The sequence below is a fragment of the Dermacentor andersoni genome, chromosome 3 (genome assembly GCF_023375885.2).
Source record: "Dermacentor andersoni chromosome 3, qqDerAnde1_hic_scaffold, whole genome shotgun sequence".
NCBI lineage: Eukaryota > Metazoa > Arthropoda > Arachnida > Ixodida > Ixodidae > Dermacentor > Dermacentor andersoni.
Genome location: NC_092816.1, coordinates 48,082,955 through 48,107,741, shown reverse-complemented (window position 1 = coordinate 48,107,741; position 24,787 = coordinate 48,082,955). Strand labels below are relative to the sequence as shown.

Sequence of the window (24,787 nt, the reverse complement as noted above, 5' to 3'; positions counted from 1 at the left end):
GTCCTTGTGTGCTCTCTCTCTCTCTGTTCGTTTGCTTGCGCATTTCTAAAACTGTTCACTTCCAAGTAGTTCAAGAGTAAGACCAAAGAGTATTATTTGGCAGGACCACAGATCTTGCGTCTACATACCCGGTATGAGAAATGGCGTCGTGCTGGCAGGGGACTGCGTGCTCCCTAGCGGCACGTAGGTGTAGGTGGGGATGGCCAAGTTGGGGACGAACGCAGCCACGTTGTCTGGCTGCGAGTTGACCAGTGATGCGGCGGCGTGCAGCAGTGGAGGAAACGGCGACGGTAATGCAGCGTTTGCAGATGCCGAGCCTGCGAGTGCGAAATACACGCGGTCACTTGGGGTAGACGTACAGTGTGTCAAAGAATGGATTCCCGAATCTTGCCCTTGTCGGCCCTTCGATTTACGTTCTCGACGCAAGGCACGATGTTATAGTTTTCATCGTGCACAACCAATTAGCCTAGCCGAATCTTTGACGTTACTAACCCGCCACGCAGGCGAACATGCTCGTCTGCTCTTTAAGCATATGTATGTATGTATGTATGTATGTATGTATGTATGTATGTATGTATGTATGTATGTATGTATGTATGTATGTATGTATGTATGTATGTATGTATGTATGTATGTATGTATGTATGTATGTATGTATGTATGTATGTATGTATGTATGTATGTATGTATGTATGTATGTATGTATGTATGTATGTATGTATGTATGTATGTATGTATGTATGTATGTATGTATGTATGTATGTATGTATGTATGTATGTATGTATGTATGTATGTATGTATGTATGTATGTATGTATGTATGTATGTATGTATGTATGTATGTATGTATGTATGTATGTATGTATGTATGTATGTATGTATGTATGTATGTATGTATGTATGTATGTATGTATGTATGTATGTATGTATGTATGTATGTATGTATGTATGTATGTATGTATGTATGTATGTATGTATGTATGTATGTATGTATGTATGTATGTATGTATGTATGTATGTATGTATGTATGTATGTATGTATGTATGTATGTATGTAACTGTTTTTCCACCCTGGTACTGCCAGCAAAGAGCGAGCGTTTGCTCTCCTTTCGTCAGTGGACAAAGGTACTTCTCTTACATTTCGCATGTAAGCATCTGGCGTTAACGCCAAGTGCTAACGTTGTATGGACTAAAACTTGCGTAAACGGGGGCGCCAGGTATGCATGCCATTTAGCATCATCTGTCAGTGTTAGGAGGAAGCACTTCGCGCGCCGCGCTTCCCCGTTACAGTGACAAGATAGCGCGATCGTTCCGTTCCTACAGATGCGTTTCTTATTGCGAACGCTATCATACGGACGGTCGAGGCGGTGTGCGCGCCGTCGGCGTCGCGGTCGTGTTCCCGCACTATCAGCCTTAACGCACGTATAGAGGGAGTTTGATCCGCTGTGCGTTTGGCTGCAAAAGCGACAAAGTCAAGCCGACGCATCGTCACGCTGCGCTCAGTGGGCTCTGCGGGAGCCAAGGCAGCGCTCTGGCTCCCACTTTTGGCACGAGCGTGGCGTGTACAAACTGCTTATAAGCGGAATGAACAGGAAACGTCAAGCTAAATCCAATTGACCCTTTCTGTGGGTGCCGACAAATCCCGAAGGTCTTTCCTTCGGTCTCATCTCGTGCACCGTTGAGGCTGGACGCCTGCAACGACCACTGGAGGCGCTCATCGTCAGGCCAGCGTAGGGAGCATGTATACACCAACGTTTTGAGACGCTTTGCGGGCAACGCCACGCTTCGCTATCGCTTTCAATGCTTCGCCTTCAGTTGAAAATTCCAGTTTTTTTTTTTTTTTTTTTTTTCATGTGGCGCCTCTAAGTGACACATGCAATTACGACTTAAACAGGCAAGTCATGCACCGAAATCTGGCAATAAGCTGCACGCGCCGCGACATGAACTCTCGGTACGAAACTCAGAATGAACGGGCCAGTTTTTTTACTCATAATGGCAAAGCCTTTAGCGCAATTCAAAAAAGACAGGGACGTGACAGAGACACGGGAGAGCGCTACATATATTGAAGTGGAAAGTTGGGCGAGTTGGTATACATTCATAATGGGAACAGCGCGAACAAGACGACGTCGGAGTGAAAGGACACAGGAGGAGCGCTGACTGAGTCAGCGCTCGTCCTGTGTCTTTTCACTCTATCGTCGTCTTGTTCACGTTGTTCCCATTATGAAAGGCTATATATATATAGCCAGAAGACTTGTGCATATACCCGACGTTCCCCATTTAAGCGATATCCCGTAAGTGCAAACGTCACGCTAACTAGCACACGTGCTTTAGAGCGGCGGACATTCGCCTACCGTCGGCCGCCGTGCTGTCCCTGCATGACTTGTTGTGTTTGTGCAGGTTCGAGTTGACGAGCGGCGAGCCGCTGCGCTTGAGCCGATGGCTGTCCTTGTCCGCGGCCGCGCCCCCTCCGCCGCCTACCGCTGGCTGCTGCTGCTGCTGATGCTGATGCTGCTGCTGATGCTGATGCTGCTGCAGCTGTTGCTGTTTCATGTGCTTGTGAGCGAGCCTGTTGTACTGCAGGAGTACCTCCTCGGTGAGCGGCGGGCAGGGCGGGTACTTGTCGTCCGCGCTCGCGGCTCCCGCACTGCCGTTGCGGCTACTGCTGCTGCTGCTTGCGCGCATCTGCTGCTCCTGCGCACGTGGAACCGATAGGGAACGTCAAGTACTGGAACTCCCGGCACGAAAACAACTCCGCACTTTATGTAGGAACTCCGAATGTTCTTGCGAAACGACGGGGCGTCGACGTGGAACCCACAATGAATCCACAATTCATCATCATCATCATCATCATCATCATCATCATCATCATCATCATCATCCTGTTTTATGTCCGCTGCAGGACGAAGGCCTCTCCCTGCGATCTCCAATTAGCCCTGTCCTGCGCCAACCGATTCCAACTAGCGCCCGCGAATTTCCTAATTTCATCGCCCCACCTAGTCTTCGGCCGTCCTTAACTGCGATTCCCTTCTTTTGGTACCCATTCTGTAACCGTAATGGTCCTACGGTTATCTAACCTGCGCATTATACATGACTGGCCCAGCTCCATTTTTTCCTCTTGATGTCAACTAGGATATCATCTATACCCGTTTGCTCTCTGATTCAAACCGCTCTTTTTCTGTCTCTTAAAGTTATGCCTAGCATTCTTCGTGCCATCGCTTTTTGCGCGGTCCTTAACTTGTTCTCAAGCTTTTTTGTCAATCTCCAAGTATCTGCCCCATATGTCAGCTCCGGTAAGATGCACTGATTGTACACCTTCCTTTTCAATGATAGTGATAAGCTATCAGTGAAGAGCTGACAATGTCTGCCGTATGCGCTCGAACCCATTTTTATTCCTGTGAATTTCCTGCTCATGATTAGGGTCCCCTGTGGTTAACTGACCTGAATTGATTAACTTTTCATTAAAATGGAGCATGTCAGCTGCGATCGCGGACACAACAAAAGCAACCAATTTCACGTAAAAAAAAATCTAATACTTTCGGACACAGCGACGAAGCACTAAAGATCAAAATGTGGCGCTCACCTTGACCGTTAAGGACTCATTTCCGGAGTCGCCCGTGGTGACCGAAGAGTGCTTGCGTTTGGAGTCCGAGCTACGGCCGCCGCCAGCGCTGCCTCCGCCGCCACTGCCGGAGCCGCTTCCGCCGCTTCCTCCTCCACTTCCGCTTCCGCTTCCACTGCCGCTCCCACTTCTGATACCGCTCACTCCGCTTCCTTCGGCACTGGCGTAGTTGCTGTCGACCACCGCAAAGTCCGAGGCCGACTTGTCCTCGGAGGATTGCGGCGAAGCTGCATTTGGGGCATTGTCAGGGTCTCGGTATCATCGATGGATGTTCAAAGCAACAGCAAGTGTCGGACGTGTCAGCCGGCACAGCGCTCGGGCACAAGTGCCGTTGAAAGTGCGTTCATTGAGGATCCCTGTTTGGGGTAGTTCACTCTCGACTATTAATGACTTTTTAAACGGCGCAAGCTATGCGGGAATGAAGTGTTGACCGCAGTGCATTTTATTTTGCCTTGGTCTATGTTGGACGTTAATTGCCGCGGCCCGACTATTGGAACACGTTACTAACAGTAGTATAAATCTCAAATCCCGAACCTAAGGAACGAGGATAAGGTATAGCCAGGTAAAACAACCTCTCGCTGGTTTCAGATAAAGACGGGAGAATTTTATCGGCTGTTAAAGTTTTCGTCATTTTGGATCCCACGTGAATAAAGTTTAAATACATCAAGATCGACGTCTCCTAGGTATCTAGATCGGTTCATTAGGAAGCAGATGAAAAAGACTTCCATGCCCGGCTATTTGGGGAATATTGGGTAGAGGGGAGGGCGGTTGTAAAATATAAAGGATGTGATAAGATGCACAAAAACAATATAGCAAGAAACCGAACTGGTTTTGGTTTATTTTGTTTAGGTCAGAAAGTATCGGGGGCCGCAGAAATTCACAACTTTCGCAGCAATCTGCAACATGGCTCCTGGAGCCACAATCCCGCGCAATTTACTCCTGTACCTTTTGCTTCGATCGAGGTTACCTTTAAATTTTACCCCAAAAAATAAAATACGTGAAATGTCAAAAAGAAAAGCTTTCTGCCAATTCTCACCGTAACTTAGCCTTCGAATGCGAAGACAAGACCTTTATTGCGATTACAGCGATAAATAGTATATAGTGGCACATCACTCACCTGTGGCCTTGATGGCCTCTTCTTCTCGGTTTTCGGGCGAATTTCGGTCGTTGTCAATCTTCATCTCTGCAGGTTCGTCAGCCGAATTTGTCTTCGGGTTGCTTGCGAAGAACCTGCGTTCGCAAAAAAAAGAGAAATGGTCACTTCCACTGCTCTTATAGATAAGAGCGCCATTGATAATGGCGAATCAGCGTATGGCGACTTCCTCAACAGATAAACTTGACAAATATATTTCCTGTACACTGAAAGAAATTATGTCTTGTTGTTACACAGGTTGCGTGCTCCCACACCAGACGAACGCTTTTGTCGTAAAAGAGCCCCCATTTTTATAGCTACTCACCTCTCAATGTTTTCCTGGTATCTTATCTCCTGAATGTTTGGTGGGGACTCGCTAGATGGATCCGAGTCATGGAGTTCTTGGTGCGGTGAGATCTCTCCCATCACAACCGATCCTAGGTCCTGAATTGAAAGAGAAAGAAAACGCGAAATTCTTTAACTTGTTCTTTCCAGTCGCCACGCAAGAATAGGTTATTCTCAAATGAGATCGTTAGGATGCACTGTACAATATGCGGCATCCCTTTTCACACAGAGTCGCAATTAGTCGAGCAATAGTTATGGGGCCTCAAAGTTCGAAATTCATAGGCCGCCTCTCGCAGGCGGCCGGTAGATCGCTTGCATACGATTTGTCTTTGTTTTCTTTTTTCAACTTTGCTTTACAGCCTGCACAACACTAAATAGGAAGCATTCTTCTTAGCTTGAACAGAGTGAGAGCTTACTTCCATAAATGGCAGATGCTTTGCGATACAGGCTATATTCGGGTTACATGAACACGTTATCATGAAATGTTGGTAAACACATTGAAGTACACACGAGTCCCAACTGTTTGTCGACAATGCCATCGTGTAAAAGCAAAGGCGTGGCACAGAGGCATATGGTTGCCTTGTCACATCATTTAAAAAGGGGGGAAACGTTGTGTGAGAGTGAGCAGCCAACTCGGAAAAAAATTATCGAGATCACATGACTGGGTGTTGGCCCTGAAATCAGTCGCTCTGCCACCGAATGTTTCTGGCGCCTGCTGTCTCATATGCTTACATTGGTAAGCTGGCATGCATCATTTGTTGTGCTGTCGTTTTTTCTTGGCCACATCTGCCTTTGGCACTTTATACATCTATTGTGTAGTAGAGCAATCTCGTCGTTTCGTCTCGCTGAGGACAAGTGAATGCATCGCAAGCTCGCCAAAAAAAAATGGCCTTCGAGATTACGGCTTGTCGTGACGTAGCGAGTATTTTCGATGCGTAGCGTACAAATCAAGCCTACGGTGCGAGCTCTCTCGTAGTAACAAAAGCCAATCTCGGAGAGCATGTTTTTCTGTACTGCATGCAAGCGGCGGAAGGCACTGAAAGAGCCGGAAGCACCTCATGGCAGCCATGTTTTGGACATTACCTGTTTTTTGTCTATGACATACCCAGGAGAGTCCGGCGCACTCATTTCAACCAATGAGTATTGGGCGGTGAACGACATATCAGAGAGACCCAGTATAACAGGGAGGCCGTCCATGTTTCAGATATGCGACTTGGTCATGTTGTGATGAAAACTGGTTGTTTTTTGTTTCCTAACCTGCGCTGCTGCCATAAACGGCAACGTGAAGAGTCGTTCTTACATTTACATGTCGCTCTTTCGGATGCTCCTTCCGATTGTATCCCATTAATTACTCGGCTGGAGTAATTTTTTCCCGGTGTTCTGTATACGTGCTAATCATATGGCCTTTGACCAACACAGCATTTAGGTTAGGATATATCAGGATAGGTTGGGTTAGAATTCGCGCACCTGAAAGGGTCCACTATTACGCCGCCTTCGGAGCCTTTCAGGCTATCTCAAATTGGCTGGTAATAAATCAGCACTACACACTATAACACATAAAATGGAGAAAATAAATTCAGGATATAAATCAAAGGCACAAAAATATAGCACACATCGACACGCACCGCCAACACACAATCCTACATTATAATACTCACGGAACATGTGCAGCCTTCAGCGGTTACGGTTACTTGTTCCTCTCCTGGGTGTATGCAGCAATGTGGGGGAAAAAAAGGCAAAGGACAATCACGTTATAATGCAATTTGGGTATCTGTAAACTTTCTGTAACGAGGTTCTACGGTACAAGGCCTAATATCAAGGGTATGGGAGGCGGGTAAATGTCGTTACCTTTGTCGGCTCGTTTGTGCGTCATCTCGCCAACGAGTGTGCTGACGAAAGATGCGAGCTCTTTTCGCCTCTTGTTGGATCGCTGCCGCAGGTTGTTGTTTTCTCGAGGCTTCACGGGCTGCGAGGCAATGGCGAAAATTTGTGAGCCCCCGTGCTTGCATCACGTGAGTTTGTAAGAACAGCGTCGGCAATGCCCTGCGTCTAGTTCTCGCTCGTTTGGTGCCTCATGTGACACATACGTCCACATTTTACGGGTAAAAAATTTTGCCTACTATTATCGCCTTCTCAGTCTCCACCCCGTGTACATGGATGTTTTTCATTTTCAATATTAAAGCAGAAGCGACAGTCACTGAGAATATATAGGTAAGCTTCATATCTGTAAACAAATCAGAACAAAGAAACAGGTATAGCGAGAGCAAGAAAGAGGAGACGGCTACCTTGACACTTCTTAGATCTTCGCGGCTTTTAACAACAATCCTTGCAACATAACTTCTGAAAACTTGGCCCCGTCTTAATAATCTTTCCCGCAGGAAGAAAGTCACGCTAGTAGAGCGTGTCATTATTTTTGTCCACACATAATGCGCCCGTAGCGCCACCGCATCTTCGTGACGTCACGCTACGTTCCTATAACGAATTCCGCAAGCAGATTTTTCCACACACATCGCCCTAACTAACGTGGTTCGACTTCCCGCTAAAGACAGCTTCGAACGCAAGCAGAAAAGCGAATCTGGAACCATCTGCATGCCGTCTGGACAGACACCTCTGCGACTTGACGCTGCCTAGCGTCGAAGATAAAAAGCTGGGAAAATAACATATTATCGCTGCGTTTTAACACTGTGCGTGTGCAAACCTATGAAAAGCTCAACGTAGCTTACATTAAGCGCTCAAGAAAGCGCGACTCAGTTTTCCTGTCAGCAGACGACCTGCCCTTCAACTTTCGAAGCATTCTGCTGAGCCGCCATTTTGTTTGGGCAGCAAAGTAGCCTGCATTACCTGCATCATGTTTAACTGTCGTGCTGTATTCGCGACGCTACCTTAGAACGAGAATAGGAACGAGACTTAAGATGGGGGCGCTACCCACTCACCTGTACATTTAGCCGTCTACAGCGATCATTGGAGCATAGCTCCAGAGAGGTGTTAACAGGGGTAGCGGCCCACGAGTCCGAAGTCATTTGACTCGAAATGTGACTAAACATTCAAGGGCAATTCAAGGATTTTAAGGATGCCAAAGTCCAACAGCAAGGACGGGGAAACCAACCTTATTCGCACCCGTTCACCGAATAATAGTGAAATATCCCTGTTTTTAGCTGCAATTTCTTGCATACGAAGGGCCCCTCACCAGGCTACATAGAAAATTCAGTTAAATGCTGGAAGTTGTCATGTGACCTCTAGGGAGCGTTCTTCCGCAAGAATTTTTCAAATCGGTTTTTTGATAGCCGAGGTAGAAATATTTCAGTGCCGCGAACCCATGATTTCAGAAGGCAAGCTTCATCGCAAACTCAGGCGCTCTCTCCACTTGCTCCGTCTAGCCTTAGCAAGCTAAATTTCTTCCCTGTGTTCTTCCATACCGGAGATCGAGGATCGCGTGACGTACACGTCACGGGCCCCGCCATATTTTTTTTTCTCGATTTCTTGCTGCGCGGCGCACTTCCTCTGACGGCGTCGCGCGCGAGCTGTTGTGTTCGTCTCGTTTCGCGCAGCACGCCATTTTGCACGCTGTGCACGAGAACACCTGACTAGCGGTGTAAGTCACTGCTACGCGAATACTGAGGCAGGCACAAACGACGTGGGAACAAGCAGACGACACGGTAGTATATCTCTCTTGCTGCGATGCGAAGCAAAACAAGATCGCGCAGACATTCGGTGTGTGTGCTTTATTATTTGCCTAACTTTAATTCGTCTACTGAAGCAACAGTTCCCACAAATAATAGATGTTGCCTAGAATAATTCTCGAAGTCACGTGTCCCTACGAGCGACGTCACAGCAGTGCAATGTACGTAGGCGCACTTGTGCGATATACGTCGACTCACCGGCTGGGAGCGCGGCGCGCATGAGCAGAAAAAAAAAGAATATACATACACACACACATATATATATATATATATATATATATATATATATATATATATATATATATATATATATATATATATTGTATTTCAAGACGTTTTAAGGGACCTTGCATCTATATGTTTTTTTTTTTCAGATTTAAGGCTCTTTAAGGACTTCAAGGTGGTGCACGAACCCTGCCGAAGTCATCCGTCCGCTATCTTGGTTAAGTCAAGTTGCGCTGGTTGAGAGATGCCGCACTAGCAGAATAATTCCGCGCATCTACCACGTCGCCCACGGGCGCGAATTCTCTCTCGTTTATAAATCCTAAATTTTAAAAGAAGAACTTTAAAGCTTGCGTTCAAAAGGCTGCTACATTCCTTCTACCCCAATTTTCTTTCTTTACTATCAGTTCCTTTGTCATTTTCTAAATACTTCTTTTTACTTTTGCAAAGCTGATTAGTGCAAATGCATTACACATTCCTTTATTGCCTTGTTATTTTAATTGCTATCCGCGAGACAAACTTTGGTGAACGTGCAGCTTTTTCTTTCTTTTCTTCTCTCTTTTTTTCTTTTGCATAGTTTCCTAGGTGTTTGTGCTACGGTGTTTAAACTGCTACATACTCATGTGCGAACCTCAGCTTCCTTGGTTTGTGAGTCTTAACGTGCCGAAAACGCAAAAGGGCTTTGAAAGACGCTATAGTGGAAGGCTGCGGGCGAATTCTGACCAATTTGGGTTTATATATATATATATATATATATATATATATATATATATATATATATATATATATATATATATATATATATATATATATATATATATATATATATATATATATATATATATATATATATATATATATATATATTGCAGCCACTGTAGCGCAAAGAGACAAGGACCAAAAAGAGGACAGGACACTACGGGCGCTACGCGGTGTCCGTCGTATCCTGTCCTCTTATTTGTCCGCGTTTTTTTTTTTGTCCGTGCGCTACAATGGCTTCAATACACATCAGCCAACTTGCCCAAGAAACTTTACGGTATTGGGTTCTTTACCGCGCGCGTTCTTAATTTGGCACTACTCCCTCCAGATCGGAATCCGGCGACCGCAGCCGGTATTCAAAAATGACAACTCGTGTTTAGGTAGTGCTCAACCCGTCGTAGCCAATTGTGTCACTTCTCTCTCTCCTCCCCATCTTTCATCCCCCCCCATCCCGCTCCCATGTGTAGGGTAGCAAACCGGTTGAGCTAAACTGGTTAACCTCCCTGCCTTTCCTTCTCCGATGTTTCTTTCCGTCCTTCAAAGGTTATTCTCTGGAAGGGCTATGACATTTCGCAACGCCTATGCCGCGGAGATGTCAGTGCATACTTGTCTGGCGTACCTGCGAGAGGATGTCCTTGATCTGTTCCTGTATGAGCCTGTTGTTGTTGAGGGCTTCCCCGGTCAGAGACTGGGCCCCCGTGATGTCACCGGGCGATGGCTCTGTGAACACGTCCGGATTCCTCGGACCCCTGATACCACGATGATGATTATCATTATTATTATTATTATTATTATTATTATTACTTTTTGTTTTGCAAACACATATACAATTGAACGAGAGAAAAAGAAAGCAAGGAGCAGGCTGGCAACTGCTACCCGAAGGGGCACACTATACCTGCCGACTCTTCGGGAAATATTAGACGGAAACATAGAAATGGAAGATAAGAAGAATGGAAGGGGGATAATGACAGAAATAACAAGCTGACGCATCAGCGAGGACTAAACTGAACCGATGACGGTGGTTTTATCAATCAGGTATCACTCAGGGGATAGAAACAAGTTTGAGGCCATTATTCACAGAGCAGGATCAGTACGTTCTACGAGTACTAACATATGTGGCCGTAAATTGGAGGCTAGAATAATGGAACTCCGAAGAGAGCTAATGACATGAAAAACGTGATACATGGAAGACGGTTGTAGGGATCATTAAACAAACAAGATGGCCGTATGGATTTGAGAGGAAGCGATTGTAGCTGAAGTTGCGGTCGAGATTTAAAAAGGGTGACCACCGTAAGAAGTGGCGAGAGGTGCGGTGGTAGCGGAGGCTTGGACTTCATTTCCGCCCATTGGAGCGACCTCTTCGGCCCGCACCGAATTCTAAGTTCACGGGCAATTCTTCATTTTGCCATCATCAGAATGCGGTCGTCATGGCAGGTAATTAAACTAGTGACCTTTTCCTCTGTAGCAAAACATCATGGCCACCAATCCACCGCAGCCTTTTTTTTTCTTTTTGCTCTCTATTATTTACACGATGCATGGACTTTTTTGTTTTGTTAATACTCTTCTTATTTAGTTATACACTTGCAATGAGAGTGTTTTGCTGTTTCTAATAGATTCGGACCGTTTGGTCCTTCCTGTGGCCAAACATCCCACATTTGGCAGGTAATACGGAAGAGTCGTTGGTGCGAATTTGTGCGTTAAATGCCCAACGATATTGAAGCTTTTCGAGAATAACACTGTGCTTTCTCTCTTTAGCAGTTGTTCGTTTCCATTCGTCTTATTTGTGCTTAGGACGGAATGTCGTCAAACAGCTATACTTACTCGACAACCCGGTGCTGCCCAACCACGAATTCCAGCTTGCGCGTCCAAGGATTAATAAAGCAGGACCAATCTGTCTCGAGTTTAATATAGCATCCATTGAGTGCCCTGAAACGATACGGCTTGCTTCTGAAAGAGTGGCCTTGCTCCTTCATCACTGCAAGAGACAAAAATGAAAAAGAAGGTTGCAAAACTACATTCATACTGGTCGGTCGTTGACCATATGAAGATCGCAACATAGCCAAGACAAGATTGGTTGCGTTCCTGAGGAAGTCACATGCGCATGGCTCTTATCCCTGACAGGTAGCTCGTTCGTGCTCAAATTTCGCATGGAGGCGGCATAGTGGGATGTAGTGTAATGCCGTGCCTGTGTGCGGTACTTGGCCTGGATCGTCCAGAATGAATCTGAACTTTACTCGTCGGTCTGTGGCAATGACGGACCGAAGAAGTAATTTCTCTGAAAGGAACGGTGGCGCCGTCTTTCGCCGTTACGGTGAAACGTGGCGAGGGCCTCGTTTTGCCGGAACAGTTAAGACGGTGCCACTATTGCTATACTGAGGAAACTAACCTTATCTGTACGTACATCAAGGACGATAAGCACTTCTGCTTCGTTCATGGCGAAACAGGCAAGTACTGTATCTGAACGCTACATTATACAAAATGCACCACGAAGCGTCACGGGAGCGCTTTCCCACGGCCCCTTTTTGTTTGTACCCTTTTAATTTTATTATCTTTTCTGCACTCACAACTTTGCTCGACGGTGCCGTACTTACTAAAAGAGATCTGCGCAGCGCAGCCTCTTATGCCCTGCATGACGTTCTGACCCCATTGATCGCCCCGGCTGTCGAGCAAACGCTTGCCTAATCTATATATCTTTTCGACGACCTTTAGGTAATGACGATGTCGAGAAACCACTTGAATTTTCAGCGCGCTGCTTTATGAATATAGCGCCGTCCTTTCGCACTTCCTTCTGCGCCCAGACCAGCTGCGGTTTCCCTTGTTTCTATGGTAACGGCATCGGGGCACCAGGCATCGCACATTGTACGATGCTTAACTCTGCATATAAAGCTGTCACTGTCACTACATACTATACACGTCCTTGTACACAGGCAGAAATGCACGAGCTCGCTAGGCACGTAATTCGATTGCCAAAAACCGCGTAAGCGGATCGCGCACTCACCCAGGTCGTAAATGTCCCTCAGCAGCTCCATGTCATCCGGACAGTAAAAATCGAACACCGAATGGCCCAGCATGTCTTGAGGCAAGTATCCCAGGTAGACTGCAGCACTGCACCCACCCACGAAACGCGACACAGTGATTAATTGACACGGTAAGAACGCTCTTGTCAAACTATATGTTCGGTGACAACAGCGAGAGAGAGAGAGAGAGAGAGAGACATAAGGAAGGCAGGGATGTTAACCCGTGAAGAGTCTGGTTGGCTACCCTACGCTGGGGGTAGGAAGAAGGTGAAGATAGAGAAGGAAAAGAGAGAGGGTGTAGAGACCTGCACAGAGTCACTGAGTCAAAGCCACTCGTGCAAACCAGACGTTCTCAGAAAGCACAAAAGTGCCTTCCGAGCCGACGATCGGCGGGGACGGTGCTTTAGTATTGTTTGTTCACTCAGAGGACGATCATCTAGTTTCCTCAATGTCTTGGAAGAAAGATCGTCTTTGTGTTTGAAATTGAGGACAACAGCGACAAACGAAGAATTGTGCCCAAGCTGTGCCAACAAAGGCTTACTGCACTCGCCGTGTCTGCCTGTGCGCTCCAAGCGATACTTCCGGAGCGGCGCTGGTAATCAAAAGAATCTCGCCTCCACCCGGCGCATCACGGCAATCAGTGAACGTCCGTTCTTTCTCACGCATCTATGCAAATTATCATTAAATTGAGCAGCGGCTTGTTTACCATGGCGTTTTTAGGTTGCCACCGACTATTAAACGCGTTATAAGAATCCTGAAGGATTTCTCTCATCCACCTTTAAATGTTCGTTTCTTTTTATTTTATTTTTTTGCTGAGGATCCTAGGATGCATTTTTAGGATATTGTACATTTGATGAAAACGTATCAGAATGTATTGCGTTACCGCTGTCTTGATTGTTGCCCGTAACTTAGCCGGCAAAGAAAAAAGTAATATTCTCTTCGATAATGGAGCTTTACTAAAATAGGAAGTGTTACACAGGGTACACCACCTGACGCAACTGTGTTTCTTTCCTTCCATATCAACAAATAAGATATGGCGAGATTACCATCATTAATTCTAATGATATTGTGGCTCTCATCGACAAAGAAGGAGCTGGTACGTAGAAATCACTTAAAAGTGGCAGTTACTAGCTCCTAAAGCCCTCATTTCCTTCCACTTTTTCCGTGCCTATGATTTCTTTTCGTGCTCGTGAACTTAATGACAATAAATGTCATGGCTTCCCCGCAACCCATGCTCTGTAACTGCTCTAGCAGTCTCACCTGAGATCAACGTGGCTGTAATGGCAGGATGCAGTATGGCGTGTGGAAAAGCAGGTCATGGCGGGAGTTTCTGCGGGCACTGTAAAAGCAAGGACGTGTTTTTTTCTATTAGCTATTACTGTTCCTTCGTTCGTACTTCGCACTAAGATAGTGTTTAGCCATATACATCGTAAAGAAAAGCATTTAGTTTTGGCATTTCCGTTTCGTTCGCGTGACGGAAATTTAATAAGAAATAAAGGCTGTAGGACTAGGCGTCTCGAGGCACTAGCAATAACAGCTTGGTTCCAGCGGTAGTCGGTTCACAGCACATGACAGTTCACCATTCCAAGGGCACGCTGGCGGTCTTGTGCTTATGAGACAGATCCTACACGCCTTGATAAAGCCTCTTGTGGTTGTAGCAACGCGTAACTGTGTCGCCACCTGGTATGCACTTGGGGAATGACAACTGTTGCTCCCGAGACTTTAGTGCACACGTTCGCGGTGCTATTTTTTTGCCCTTATATATATATATATATATATATATATATATAATGTGTGTGATACGCAAGGCACTTCAGGCAAGACACGAGCCCCTGAAAACGCTGGTAACATTTCGCATTTCGGTGGCACGTGACACGCGATAGGCGTCAGACAAGGGACCTCCCGAACCAGTGCGAACAATAGGTATAAGTTGCTATAACAAGTAAAACCACCGTAGTCTGTGCACACGGCCATCGTAAAAAGGGCTTTCACGATACAAAAGCAGACTTCTGTCGCCATCTGCCAGTAGCTAAACAAAAGGCCTAAAAGATACGGCAGCGGAACTCGGTTTTTCCGGTAGAAGGTGGTAACCGCCCACATGTTACAGAATCAATAATAAGCACGGAAGAAAAATAAAAATAGCATGCTCGTCATCAGCCGCCATCCCGTTTAAGAGGGATGCTTATATTGCCGATCTTGTTCTATCTATACCTATCCACTTGATGGAACTAGATTGGCCTATTGTCAAGTGGGCAGACGATGGCGGTTTTCGTTTATTGTTGGGCGAACCAGAAAGAAAGAGATGCCCGAGGCCTCCCACCCCCTCCCATTCTTTTCTTTCGCGATGCAGTATCAAAACTCGACATTAGTGGGAACAAATCATCACTAAGCGCAATTAATGTTTTGAAATTTTAAATAACAGATATGTAGGTTGGTGCGAGCATGCTAACGCATTCCTGCCACCCACTTTCTTATAAAAAACTGGAGTGCGCGCCAATTCTTTTTGTGTTCTTGCGAAAAACAGCACACTCGCGTATTTAGCTTCATCTACTGCAGCACCCTTATTCCCCGGTGGAGCACACTTGCCCTTATTGGGCTGCTGCAAGCCAGTCATGCAAGCGTTAGGGCATATTTTACAATTGAATGCCCCTCAACCTCACATAGGCGGAGCAATCCAAATAAAGCTATATCAAAAGGGAGGCGAAAAAAACGCGTTAATTTTCTTTGCACCTTCCTGCTACTTCTCATGGTGACCGGTTACAGCGCAAAGGCTAGACGCAGAACACAGCTACACTCGACGAAGGCAAGCGTTGCCCAATAAACGAGGTCCAATGGGCCAAATCAGCCACGCTTTCAATTACTCTCAGGTGAGTAACGATTTCTTCAGGTCGTGAAATTTCCTTCACCTTGCGGCTTTCCGGAGTTCTCAATCGTCATAAATGTACCTATTACACGCAGAGTAAGCGTATATACTCTATCGATATATGCGATAACCAGTAATTTCAACAAAATGAGTCGGTAGCCACGCAGCAACACACGTAACCTCGGGGTCCACCCACTGCCTCATCGTTTTCCCACCCACTGGCAACTTGCCCACCCACTGCCAACTTGCCCACCCACTGCCAACTTGCCCACCCACTGCCAACTGCCCACCAACTGCCAACTTGCCCACCAACTGCCAACTTGACCAGCCACTGCCGATCGACTCACCCCTGTAGGCCGTCTTTATGGCGACCGTGGTGACGACGAGGCACATGGCGGTGGAGGCGTTCTCGACGCTGACGTCGTCCCCGTTGGCGGCGTCCTTGATGTAAACGGACATCTGGAAGGGCCTGTACTGCACCTTCTTGTCCGAGATGCCGTAGCCGAATTTCAGGCTCTGGTATTGCCTGCTCGGTTCGACGTGGTCGCAAGTTGTTACCAAGGAAGTGGCGAGAAGAGAGAAGCAGAGGAAGTAAACACCGTTCTGGCAACGATGTAGAGAGTAAGGGGCCACGGCGCAACGCTCCACGAGAGAGCGCCAGTGCACGCTTCACCGACGGTGCTCAGACCGCGGCACATGCAGAAAAAAAAAAAAACAAAAAACGACAGGCCGGTTTGTCTGTGTGCGCGGTGTCGTGTATCGGCAAATGCTTCTCTTTCTTTTTTTTCTTCTTCATTTCGCACCTCTGCGTGAAGCTCTGTCCTGGTACAATAACTTTTGGCAGTTCACAGTGTGTACGATAAGCTTCTAGTGCGCTGCTGTGACTTCTTTGAGACTTGTCGCTCTGTCAGTAAGGTATGCACTCTGTCGCTCCAGAAAAGTCTAACGAGTCTATTTTCTTCGGACTATCGTGGCCTATTGTGACTTTCAAGCCAGGTTGTTCTCAATAAGTCTGCAGACAATTATCAGCGAAAAGTGTTGGGCCATAAATTCACAGCTCGTCTACAAACATTCTACAAGAAAACTTTGAATTAACATAATACTATATTTTTGTACACCGTTCGACTGTGTTCTCGGATAGTGGTAGCGATAACGTCACAAAAATGGCTATGGCTGGCGCATGACGAATATGTAAATTTGAAAGCATAATAGATTGAACGGTCTAGGAGGACGCTTGAGTGCCATGGAGAGACCTTATCCTTAACCGTACCTAAACATGTTAATGCAAAAAAAATTTAACTGCCAAAGAGGCGGGTTTTTATGTTCCAAAAGCTATATGTGTATGTACCGTGTACTTTAAAACAAAACGCCGATAATATCGCGTACTACAAGGTATACGAGCAAGGTAGTGCTCTAAATAGGGTGCGCAACCATTAGAATGCAGGTAATAAATGTAGGAATGAAGATAAGGGAACGTAAGCTGACCTTTCCCAGCGAAGCTCGCCGAATTACGCCCCCCTTAAGCAAGGATAGGAAACATTAAAGAAAAACAGCTGCAAGAGGAACTGAATTTAAACGAATAATTAATAGTGCATAACTCTCTTCTGTCGTAAGCATACCATGGGATCATGCTGTTTTGTTCGTGCCAGCGCAAAACTTAATGCTACTTTCTCAGATAATCACAATCTGGGAGCTAGTGTGCATAGCGCGTAGCTTTTAGGGCTCAAAAGAGCAAACATATCGATCTGGCATTGCAGGGAATATCAAACCAACATTCAGGTCCAATGACCCATTCATTACATGACCAGGTATCTTCTGCAGGCATAGATTGTAATTAGGGCGCTAACCTGCGAATACTGAATGAAATTTACATGACTTTCTCTTCCGTTGACTTTTCACGCTGTTACTTAAACATCGCTCGGGTTGTCACACTTTTTATCACTACTTCTTTGTCTTTACGTTTCGTTCTCGTTCATGCATTGAGGCGACATGGCAGTGTTCCGAGGGTAACCGCGAAGTACATCGCTCGTGAGGAAAGGTCAAGCATATCCACGCGCGACGCATCATTACCTGAATCTGCATAGGAAGGTGCTCTGGCTTCGGTTGTGGCAAATACCTCGAGAAGGGGAGAAAAGGAAGAAAGAGAGAAAGAAAAAACCTGTAAGCACATCGCTCGCAGGTCGTCGCCAGGCTCTGGCTTGGAAATCGGCCGAACGGCACGGCAGGGTTAAGGTATAGCGTGTGGAGAAGCGGTAGTGGCGGCTCTGCGAGCTGCCCATACCTTTGGCGTCCTCATTGAACCAAGAGTTGAGGCCATGACTTAGGTGATTGGCGAAGGTGATGCGGTCCCGGGGGTACAGGAAATTCATTATGCATTGACCGAGGAGCATATCCTGTGTAAGCAGCGTAGGGGGGAAAAGGAAAGAAAGCCGCGAACGAAAGTCAGTTGAAATGTTGCTCTCAGGAAGGTTAAATGCGACAATAAATGTTCATAAATGTCATTCGGGCGATTTCGGCAAGGCTGTCTGCACTGCAGGGATATCATTTAGCATGAGAAAAATAAAAGCAACATCGACAGACGGAGCCCTCAAGAGACCACCTGAGACTATCACAAAGTGGATGGCGCACACTCTCCACGGCACTTAATGGACAGCGGGGGTTAAAAGCTGGAACCAGGGTGGTCCATGGGTTGAAATCGCTAAGGCCGAAGCGGGCCAAGGAGTTTTCGCCTACAAGATCGGCTGTACGCTATAGCGGACAGTCGAACTTATACAACCCCTGGGACGCGGAGGTGAGCCATCGATACGCGGACCGCCCGAGGTCCCAGCTTCGGTGCTTCCGTATTCCCTTTGGGGTCCTGCAGCTGCCGTCAAAGTATAACAAATAACGACCCGTTGTTTACGCTTATATAGCCCTTTCGAAAGTTCTCACTTCCCTTCAACGCAATACACTATGTGTGCTTTACCGCAATACATGATTGTATTTCGCAGAAGCCATTATAGAACGCAATATAGCACGTCCTATTACGCTTCATAAGGAAGAGGACTGGCAAATGGATTACACACTTTAAGTGCGCGCGAAGTAGATGACATTAGACGGTATATACGATGAACAGCGCATTTTTGATTTACCTTTGAATAGCCAAGGTGAGAGGTGATGGAGCCAGATACGTAAATGATTGTTCCGTCTTGTAGAGACACCGCAATAGCAAATCCTTCCTGAAAGCGATGCACCCGTAAGTAAACATCTACGCGTCGGTAAGGCAACCTTAACAAACCACTGTACAGAAATAGACTGCGGCGAGAAAAAGAAGTTGTTAATAAAGAGGTCTGCTTAGAAACTATGCCGAACTAGGAAGAAACATGACGTTACCTATCTATTGCAAGGTGGCGAAGTTGATGAATGGGCAAGCCTGAACCCGAAGCCACATGGCTCTGTTAAAAAAACTTCAGATATTGATATTACCTGCTTTTTTATGCAGCGAAGTTCGGCAACCAAATACATTGTTGTGCTGGTGTATTCACAAAGAAAAGGTTATAACCTTCTTTCGTCGACTATGGCATTCGCTATAGGGGCATCATACGCTTTTGCAGTGGGTATCAATAACTCCCATTGCCAGCCAGCCATTGCTTTCATGCCAAAATGGAAGCATGAGCTTGCTTGTATACTGCTTCAAATTTCCAGGCCAGTTTGTCAGTCTGACTTTGTAGCGTTGTCCTTACTCTCCGTCAATTTTGGAAAACAAACTTTTGTTTGGTGAGTCAACCAGCGAGCGAATTATTCATTTTATTCCTTAAGACCATTATATTCGCTCCTATCACGTTTCTCCAAAGCTGGTAGTTATACCAGTGTTTCTCAGACGCTTTTCTAACTGCTCTTATGAAAAAAGTTCACTGGCAGTGCAGGTTGGTGACGAATGTCAAGAGAAAAACAAATTTACATTTTGGGATCTATACAGATCCCTCGCTCACAACGAGTCTGTCCTCGCAAGATTCATTCACACATGATCGAGGCGTTTGACGGAACACCGTCTGGTCAGGTAGGAGCGTCATTGGTAGAACAGGTCTCTAATATCAACCTCAAGAAACGGCAGTTTAAGAGATTGTGCCCGGGAACTTGTACAGATCCCTTGTTCAGAATGAGCCAAATTGCTGGTCAGGTTGCTGTTGTGCGCAAAATGAGTAAACCACCAGTTGCACAGAGATAGTGAGGCCGAAAACAATATAAAAACAGTACAACACCGAGATGCGAACTTACCCCATTTTTGACGCAACTTTCGTTCTTCAAGTGTTTGAATGCACTGGACCGAATGTGGGGCTTTTTGCTGGCATTGGAGGTATCGTCAGCGTGATCTGAACGGGAAACGTACACAAAGACAAAAAATATTTACCTGAGTGCAAATGCTGTCACTAAGTTCCTTCTCACCACGAGGCGAAACAGCCTCGTAGTTTAGCATGCGAACCTGCTATTTTACCGCCATAGCGCTTCTCTGCTGTGATGCGAGGTGAACAGAAAAAGCCCGCTTGATAAAATGGAATAGTTTGTTTTACAACATGTCTTGACATACAACTTCCCTCTAAGAAGAGCCACTCAGTATACCATACAAAGCTTTACAAACCTTCACATCTAGATCAAAAGGATGCGCTACAACCACAGTTTGTGGATTTGGGTTAGTTAGACAGAAATATACTTAGCTGTTCATGCTTGGGGGCCATTTAGAAATGTACTGATATAATTTCTGTTTTAAATAGCAGTCGACAGCCTAAACAGTCGATACATTTACAAAAAGGGAGGGTTTCCTGTCACCGTGGATGAAGTAGCACCCTAGACAAAGTGCATCATGTTTGAGTCTCTCGAGCGACTGGAGTAATACCTTGCGCTATTTCGTATGCAAAGCAATGTCGAAATGTAACAATGTGGCTCGAATTGAATTCGTTTGTTTTTGCATCTTTTCCACATACATGAAATTAATGTCACGACAAACTAATATTGCTACGGATTGAAGTCCATCCCAATGCGTTCATTCTACTTCGCTACTTCGTGTACTATTCACAAAACAAGACGAAAAGTTCACACAGACTCTGTGGGCCCGAGACAATAACTGGTGCTGAAACTTTCGCTTCCACATCAAGAAACGTCGTGGAATGATAATAGGCAAAATATTTAAATGAGTACAATTGCTTTACACACTTGCTGACTTACGTTTGTTACTATCGTTAGTAAGTTCTCTTGTCTGGATAATGCTGCTCAGAACCTTGAGGCACTGCATGAAGCTAACTTGCATGTTAAGAGCAACTTGTAACTTCTATGACAGTCAGTTGTGCGTCTCTGTGAAGATGTCCAAGTAAGCCGCACTCGCCTCACCACGCTACTGCACAGATTGCATGAACTCTAATTTCTATAAACCTCACAATGATTAGGGCATGGAAGTGCGCAAATTCTATCGTTCTATCTCTTGGGCAACTTAGGGAGCAAGTCCTCGCTTTTGATACCCGTGGCAGTCCTCTTGAAGCAAGGAAGATTCTGGCTGGCAGCGAATATGCTACCGAGCGAGCGAGACGCCAGAAGAAACTACGTCAAGACAAACCCTCCGCCGACGATGTAGACACCCTGACGTGACGTCACGTGCACTCTTCCTCTAATTCCGCGCGTCTTTCTCACGGCTTCTTGAGCCAACTTTCTCGGTGAGACGCGCGAACGCTGAAATCGACACTTGGAGCGCCCCGTTGATATTCTTCGTTACTTTCTTCCTTGGCACTTTGTTTGCTTCTCCGTTCTCACTCTCTCTTTCTCTCTCTCTTTTTCGTAATAGGGCAGGCGTGCTGCCACATCTGTCACGTGTCGAGAGATCATGACGTCACCTGAAGGAGTAGGGCACGCACTTTTTTTCTCTTTTTGCTTCGCATTTTCTTTGCGCAGTCGATGAGGCAGTAGATTAGCGTCGACGACCACAGCGGCCGGGTCAGATTTCCCGAGAGATCGTGACGTCACATTAAAACGGTACCCGTGCGATTGCGAGTGCCAGGTGGTTACAAGGAGAGCCCACTGTTTCCAAGGTTTGCCCTAAAGTTTCATCATCGAGTAAACGAGCTGCTCCTCGTGCATAAGTAGGCACGATTAGGAAATAAGACAAGTAGATGACGTTGACGCAGTGCATCAGATGCTGATGACAAGACCGCATGGCAAAATAAAACAGATCGTAAGACGAGCACGTAAGACGTTGGAACTACTCGGGGAGTTAAAGTTCAATAATAATTTACGAACTATTTACCAGCCGATTAGGTTTCGGTTTCTTACTGCTGTCGCAAGTTTGCAGTTGGGCTGGTCACTAAACACTTGCTCATGTTTACCTGTCACAGGTCGAGGATAACGCCTATCTCTGTTTCTCTCTTTTTTTCCTTAAATGAAGGCTTCCTTCGCAAGCAGAAAGTCTTTACAGGCAAAACACGCTTTACAGGGTCGTTTTTTTTTTTTTTTTTTAGCACTAGGAAGCGTCGAATTTGGTCCAAAGTAGTGGTATCGTGAGTTGGCTCTGTTGATTTGAATGCTACATATAACCTTACGTTTGCTTAATTCAGAGCTAAGAGAAAAATAGAGCAACTGATGTTTCTCGCCGCCATGGCTTCGCTCAGCAAAGTTAATTTTCCTCTTTTGAAGTGGGCCTTTCTTTTTTTGCAAACTCTAACATTTATAGGCAGAACAAACTTAAATGTTCTGTTTACGGAACAGTTAAAACCGTGAAATCTGATCCCCGAGAGTAACATGCGAGATGCTTGGGCGTTTCAACATGCATCAGGTTTCTGTCTATCTGATCTCTTAAAGTTACAGTTTCAAGACAGCATCATTTAGCTTGTTGGTAGAAGCTCTAAGGGGAAATGACTAGTATTCCATCCTGCGCGCTTTTTGGATGCTTATCCTTTTATTGCATTGCTTTTCTGTTTAAGTAAATATGTGTTTTGCCGCAACTTGATAGCAATTTCCACCTGCCACAGTATCAAGGCCAGGGCCGAGACGGTGGTCCCTGCAAACTACTGCTAATTTTCACACTTACCCCAGTAACCTTTGAAATATTTGGGCACTTTCGCATGTAAAGGGCAGTAGACGTCCTGTCACCTTAAACAATAATAATGTGCCCTAACTTTATTTTATTTTGTTATTTTTCATGAGCTTCATGGGTGATATCGATCGGAACAAAATTTATGGGAGCAATTAATGGCTTAACAGGTAAAAAAATAAATTATGGGGTTTTACGTGCCAAAACCACTTTCTGATTATGAGGCACGCCGTAGTGGGGGACTCCAGAAATTTTGACTACCTGGGGTTCTTTAACGTGCACCTAAATCTAAGTACACGGGTGTTCTCGCATTTCGCCCCCATCGAAATGCGGCCGCCGTGGCCGGGATTCGATCCCGCGACCTCGTGCTCAGCAGCCTAACACCATAGCCACTGAGCAACCACGGCGGGTCTTAACAGGTAGGCTGTTCGCTTTGGCAATCGAGCAATGCGGTAGTGTGCAACCCGCGAAGAAGCTAATTCTGTGTCCCCTTTTTGGTGTCTTCTTATATGTGCGCTAAAAGCTTTCTTAAATGCTCTTAAAAGCTTTCTTATATGTGCTTTCTTAAAAGCTTTCTTATATGTGCTTTCTAAAAGCTTTCTTAAGAAAGCTTTCTTAAAATTTCTTTCAATAGGTGAAGTGCCAATAGTGACGGCACAAAAGAAGGAATACAGACAGACGAGTAATTGGCGCTTCACCTATTGAAAGCTATGCACCAACTAGCGCCACAACGTGTTTTACTGCAATATCTTTCTTAAAAGCTTTCTTAAGCTTTATGGGTAACTGTGGCGGCCAGGCGCACTGGTGTACAGTTCTACCATGGTGTTACATGCCAGTTGATCGAGCGATTGATTGATTGATTGATTGATTGATTGATTGATTGATTGATTGATTGATTGATTGATTGATTGATTGATTGATTGATTGATTGATTGATTGATTGATTGACGACGCGACGCAAGAAGGACATGTAAGAGCAAAAAGCTGGAACGTTTCAGGGCCGCTTGCGAAGCCAATTTCAAGTGTGAATGCGCGCTAAACCACTTGCCTACCTGTTTATACAGGATTGATTGATTGATAGGGTGATGAACTGACTGCTAATTAAATGAGTAATTGGTTAATTAATATAATATAATCAATTAATTAATTGCTAACTCGTTGCTTTGTTGATTGATTGATTTATTTATTTATTTATTTATTTATTTATTTATTTATTTTTTGATTGATTGATTGATTGATTGATTGATTGATTGATTGATTGATTGATTGATTGATTGATTGATTGATTGATTGATTGATTGATTGATTGATTGATTGATTGATTGATTGATTGATTGATTGATTGATTGAAGCGAGTGGCGTCTTACCGCGCAGGCACTGCACGTAGCAGATGAGCGGGTTGAGCTCCCTTAGCTGGTCGGCGTACACGTCCGGCATCAGCGACTTCATGTTCCGCTCGCTGGGAGCGGCGGCGGAGGGTGACGCGGCCCCACCGAGGAGGACGGCTTCGCCCGCTGGCGCCCGGTCCTCCCGGGCCGGCTCCTCCGTGGACGTCGCGATAATCGCGCGGGCCGCTTACAGCGTTTGGGGCTCACGCCGGATGCAGGCTCAACACTGCGAGCGACCACGACGACGACGACGATGGGCGTGGTCAGATGTGCCGACAACACCAAACGCGGTGCATGCAGTAATCCACACTGCTCATACGCTCGTGTGAAGCTCTAACAGCGTTGTTGTTAAGACACATTAAGAGTCAGGGTTGCCTTTTCTGGTTGGAAACACTGGCTGTCGAGGTGTACGAGTATTGTAAGTGCTGGCGGGTCTAATCGAGCCAATGATGACGAGTCGGGTTGAGTCAACCGCATGCAGGACGTAAATAAATTTGGCTCGACCACAACAATAGGAAGGAAGCCTGATTTTCTATTTGCCTTGCGTTTTCCGAATTTATAGCAGCGCACTGCGATCAGCGACACAGATTACCCTCGCTCGCACGGTGCGCCTTGACGAGGGTGGTCACGTGAATTGGAATGATGCAAATGAGAAAAAAATATCAAATCGCAATGACTTCGCCGGAATCGACGACCGACTCGAGCCGC

At 45.8% G+C, this 24,787-nt stretch overlaps 1 protein-coding gene and 1 long non-coding RNA gene across 3 annotated transcripts in view; one reads left to right on the top strand and one right to left on the bottom strand.

The window, feature by feature from the left end:
* Positions 1 to 24,787, bottom strand: part of per (period circadian regulator) — a 41,766-nt gene that overhangs the window by 7,818 nt on the left and 9,161 nt on the right. Inside the window, exons 1-17 of one of the 2 annotated variants that reach the window (XM_072287147.1) lie at positions 24,059 to 24,141; positions 19,895 to 19,989; positions 18,769 to 18,855; positions 17,919 to 18,030; positions 17,708 to 17,753; positions 15,985 to 16,163; positions 14,035 to 14,113; positions 12,756 to 12,862; positions 11,579 to 11,732; positions 10,377 to 10,506; positions 6,945 to 7,062; positions 6,755 to 6,798; positions 5,077 to 5,195; positions 4,737 to 4,849; positions 3,581 to 3,846; positions 2,352 to 2,691; positions 129 to 317 (exon numbers count right to left, since the gene is read on the bottom strand). In XM_072287147.1, coding sequence (XP_072143248.1) covers positions 129 to 317; positions 2,352 to 2,691; positions 3,581 to 3,846; positions 4,737 to 4,849; positions 5,077 to 5,195; positions 6,755 to 6,798; positions 6,945 to 7,062; positions 10,377 to 10,506; positions 11,579 to 11,732; positions 12,756 to 12,862; positions 14,035 to 14,113; positions 15,985 to 16,163; positions 17,708 to 17,753; positions 17,919 to 18,030; positions 18,769 to 18,855; positions 19,895 to 19,989; positions 24,059 to 24,140 — 2,260 coding nt within the window. In that variant the 5' untranslated portion in view covers position 24,141. Of the gene's footprint in view, positions 1 to 128; positions 318 to 2,351; positions 2,692 to 3,580; positions 3,847 to 4,736; positions 4,850 to 5,076; positions 5,196 to 6,754; positions 6,799 to 6,944; positions 7,063 to 10,376; positions 10,507 to 11,578; positions 11,733 to 12,755; positions 12,863 to 14,034; positions 14,114 to 15,984; positions 16,164 to 17,707; positions 17,754 to 17,918; positions 18,031 to 18,768; positions 18,856 to 19,894; positions 19,990 to 24,058; positions 24,142 to 24,787 lie in introns of those variants that run through there. The other variant, XM_072287146.1, reaches the window with a different exon arrangement.
* Positions 2,515 to 24,591, top strand: LOC140216716 (uncharacterized). The gene is made up of 2 exons (XR_011893374.1): positions 2,515 to 2,593; positions 24,066 to 24,591. It is a non-coding gene; the product is annotated as an uncharacterized lncRNA (long non-coding RNA).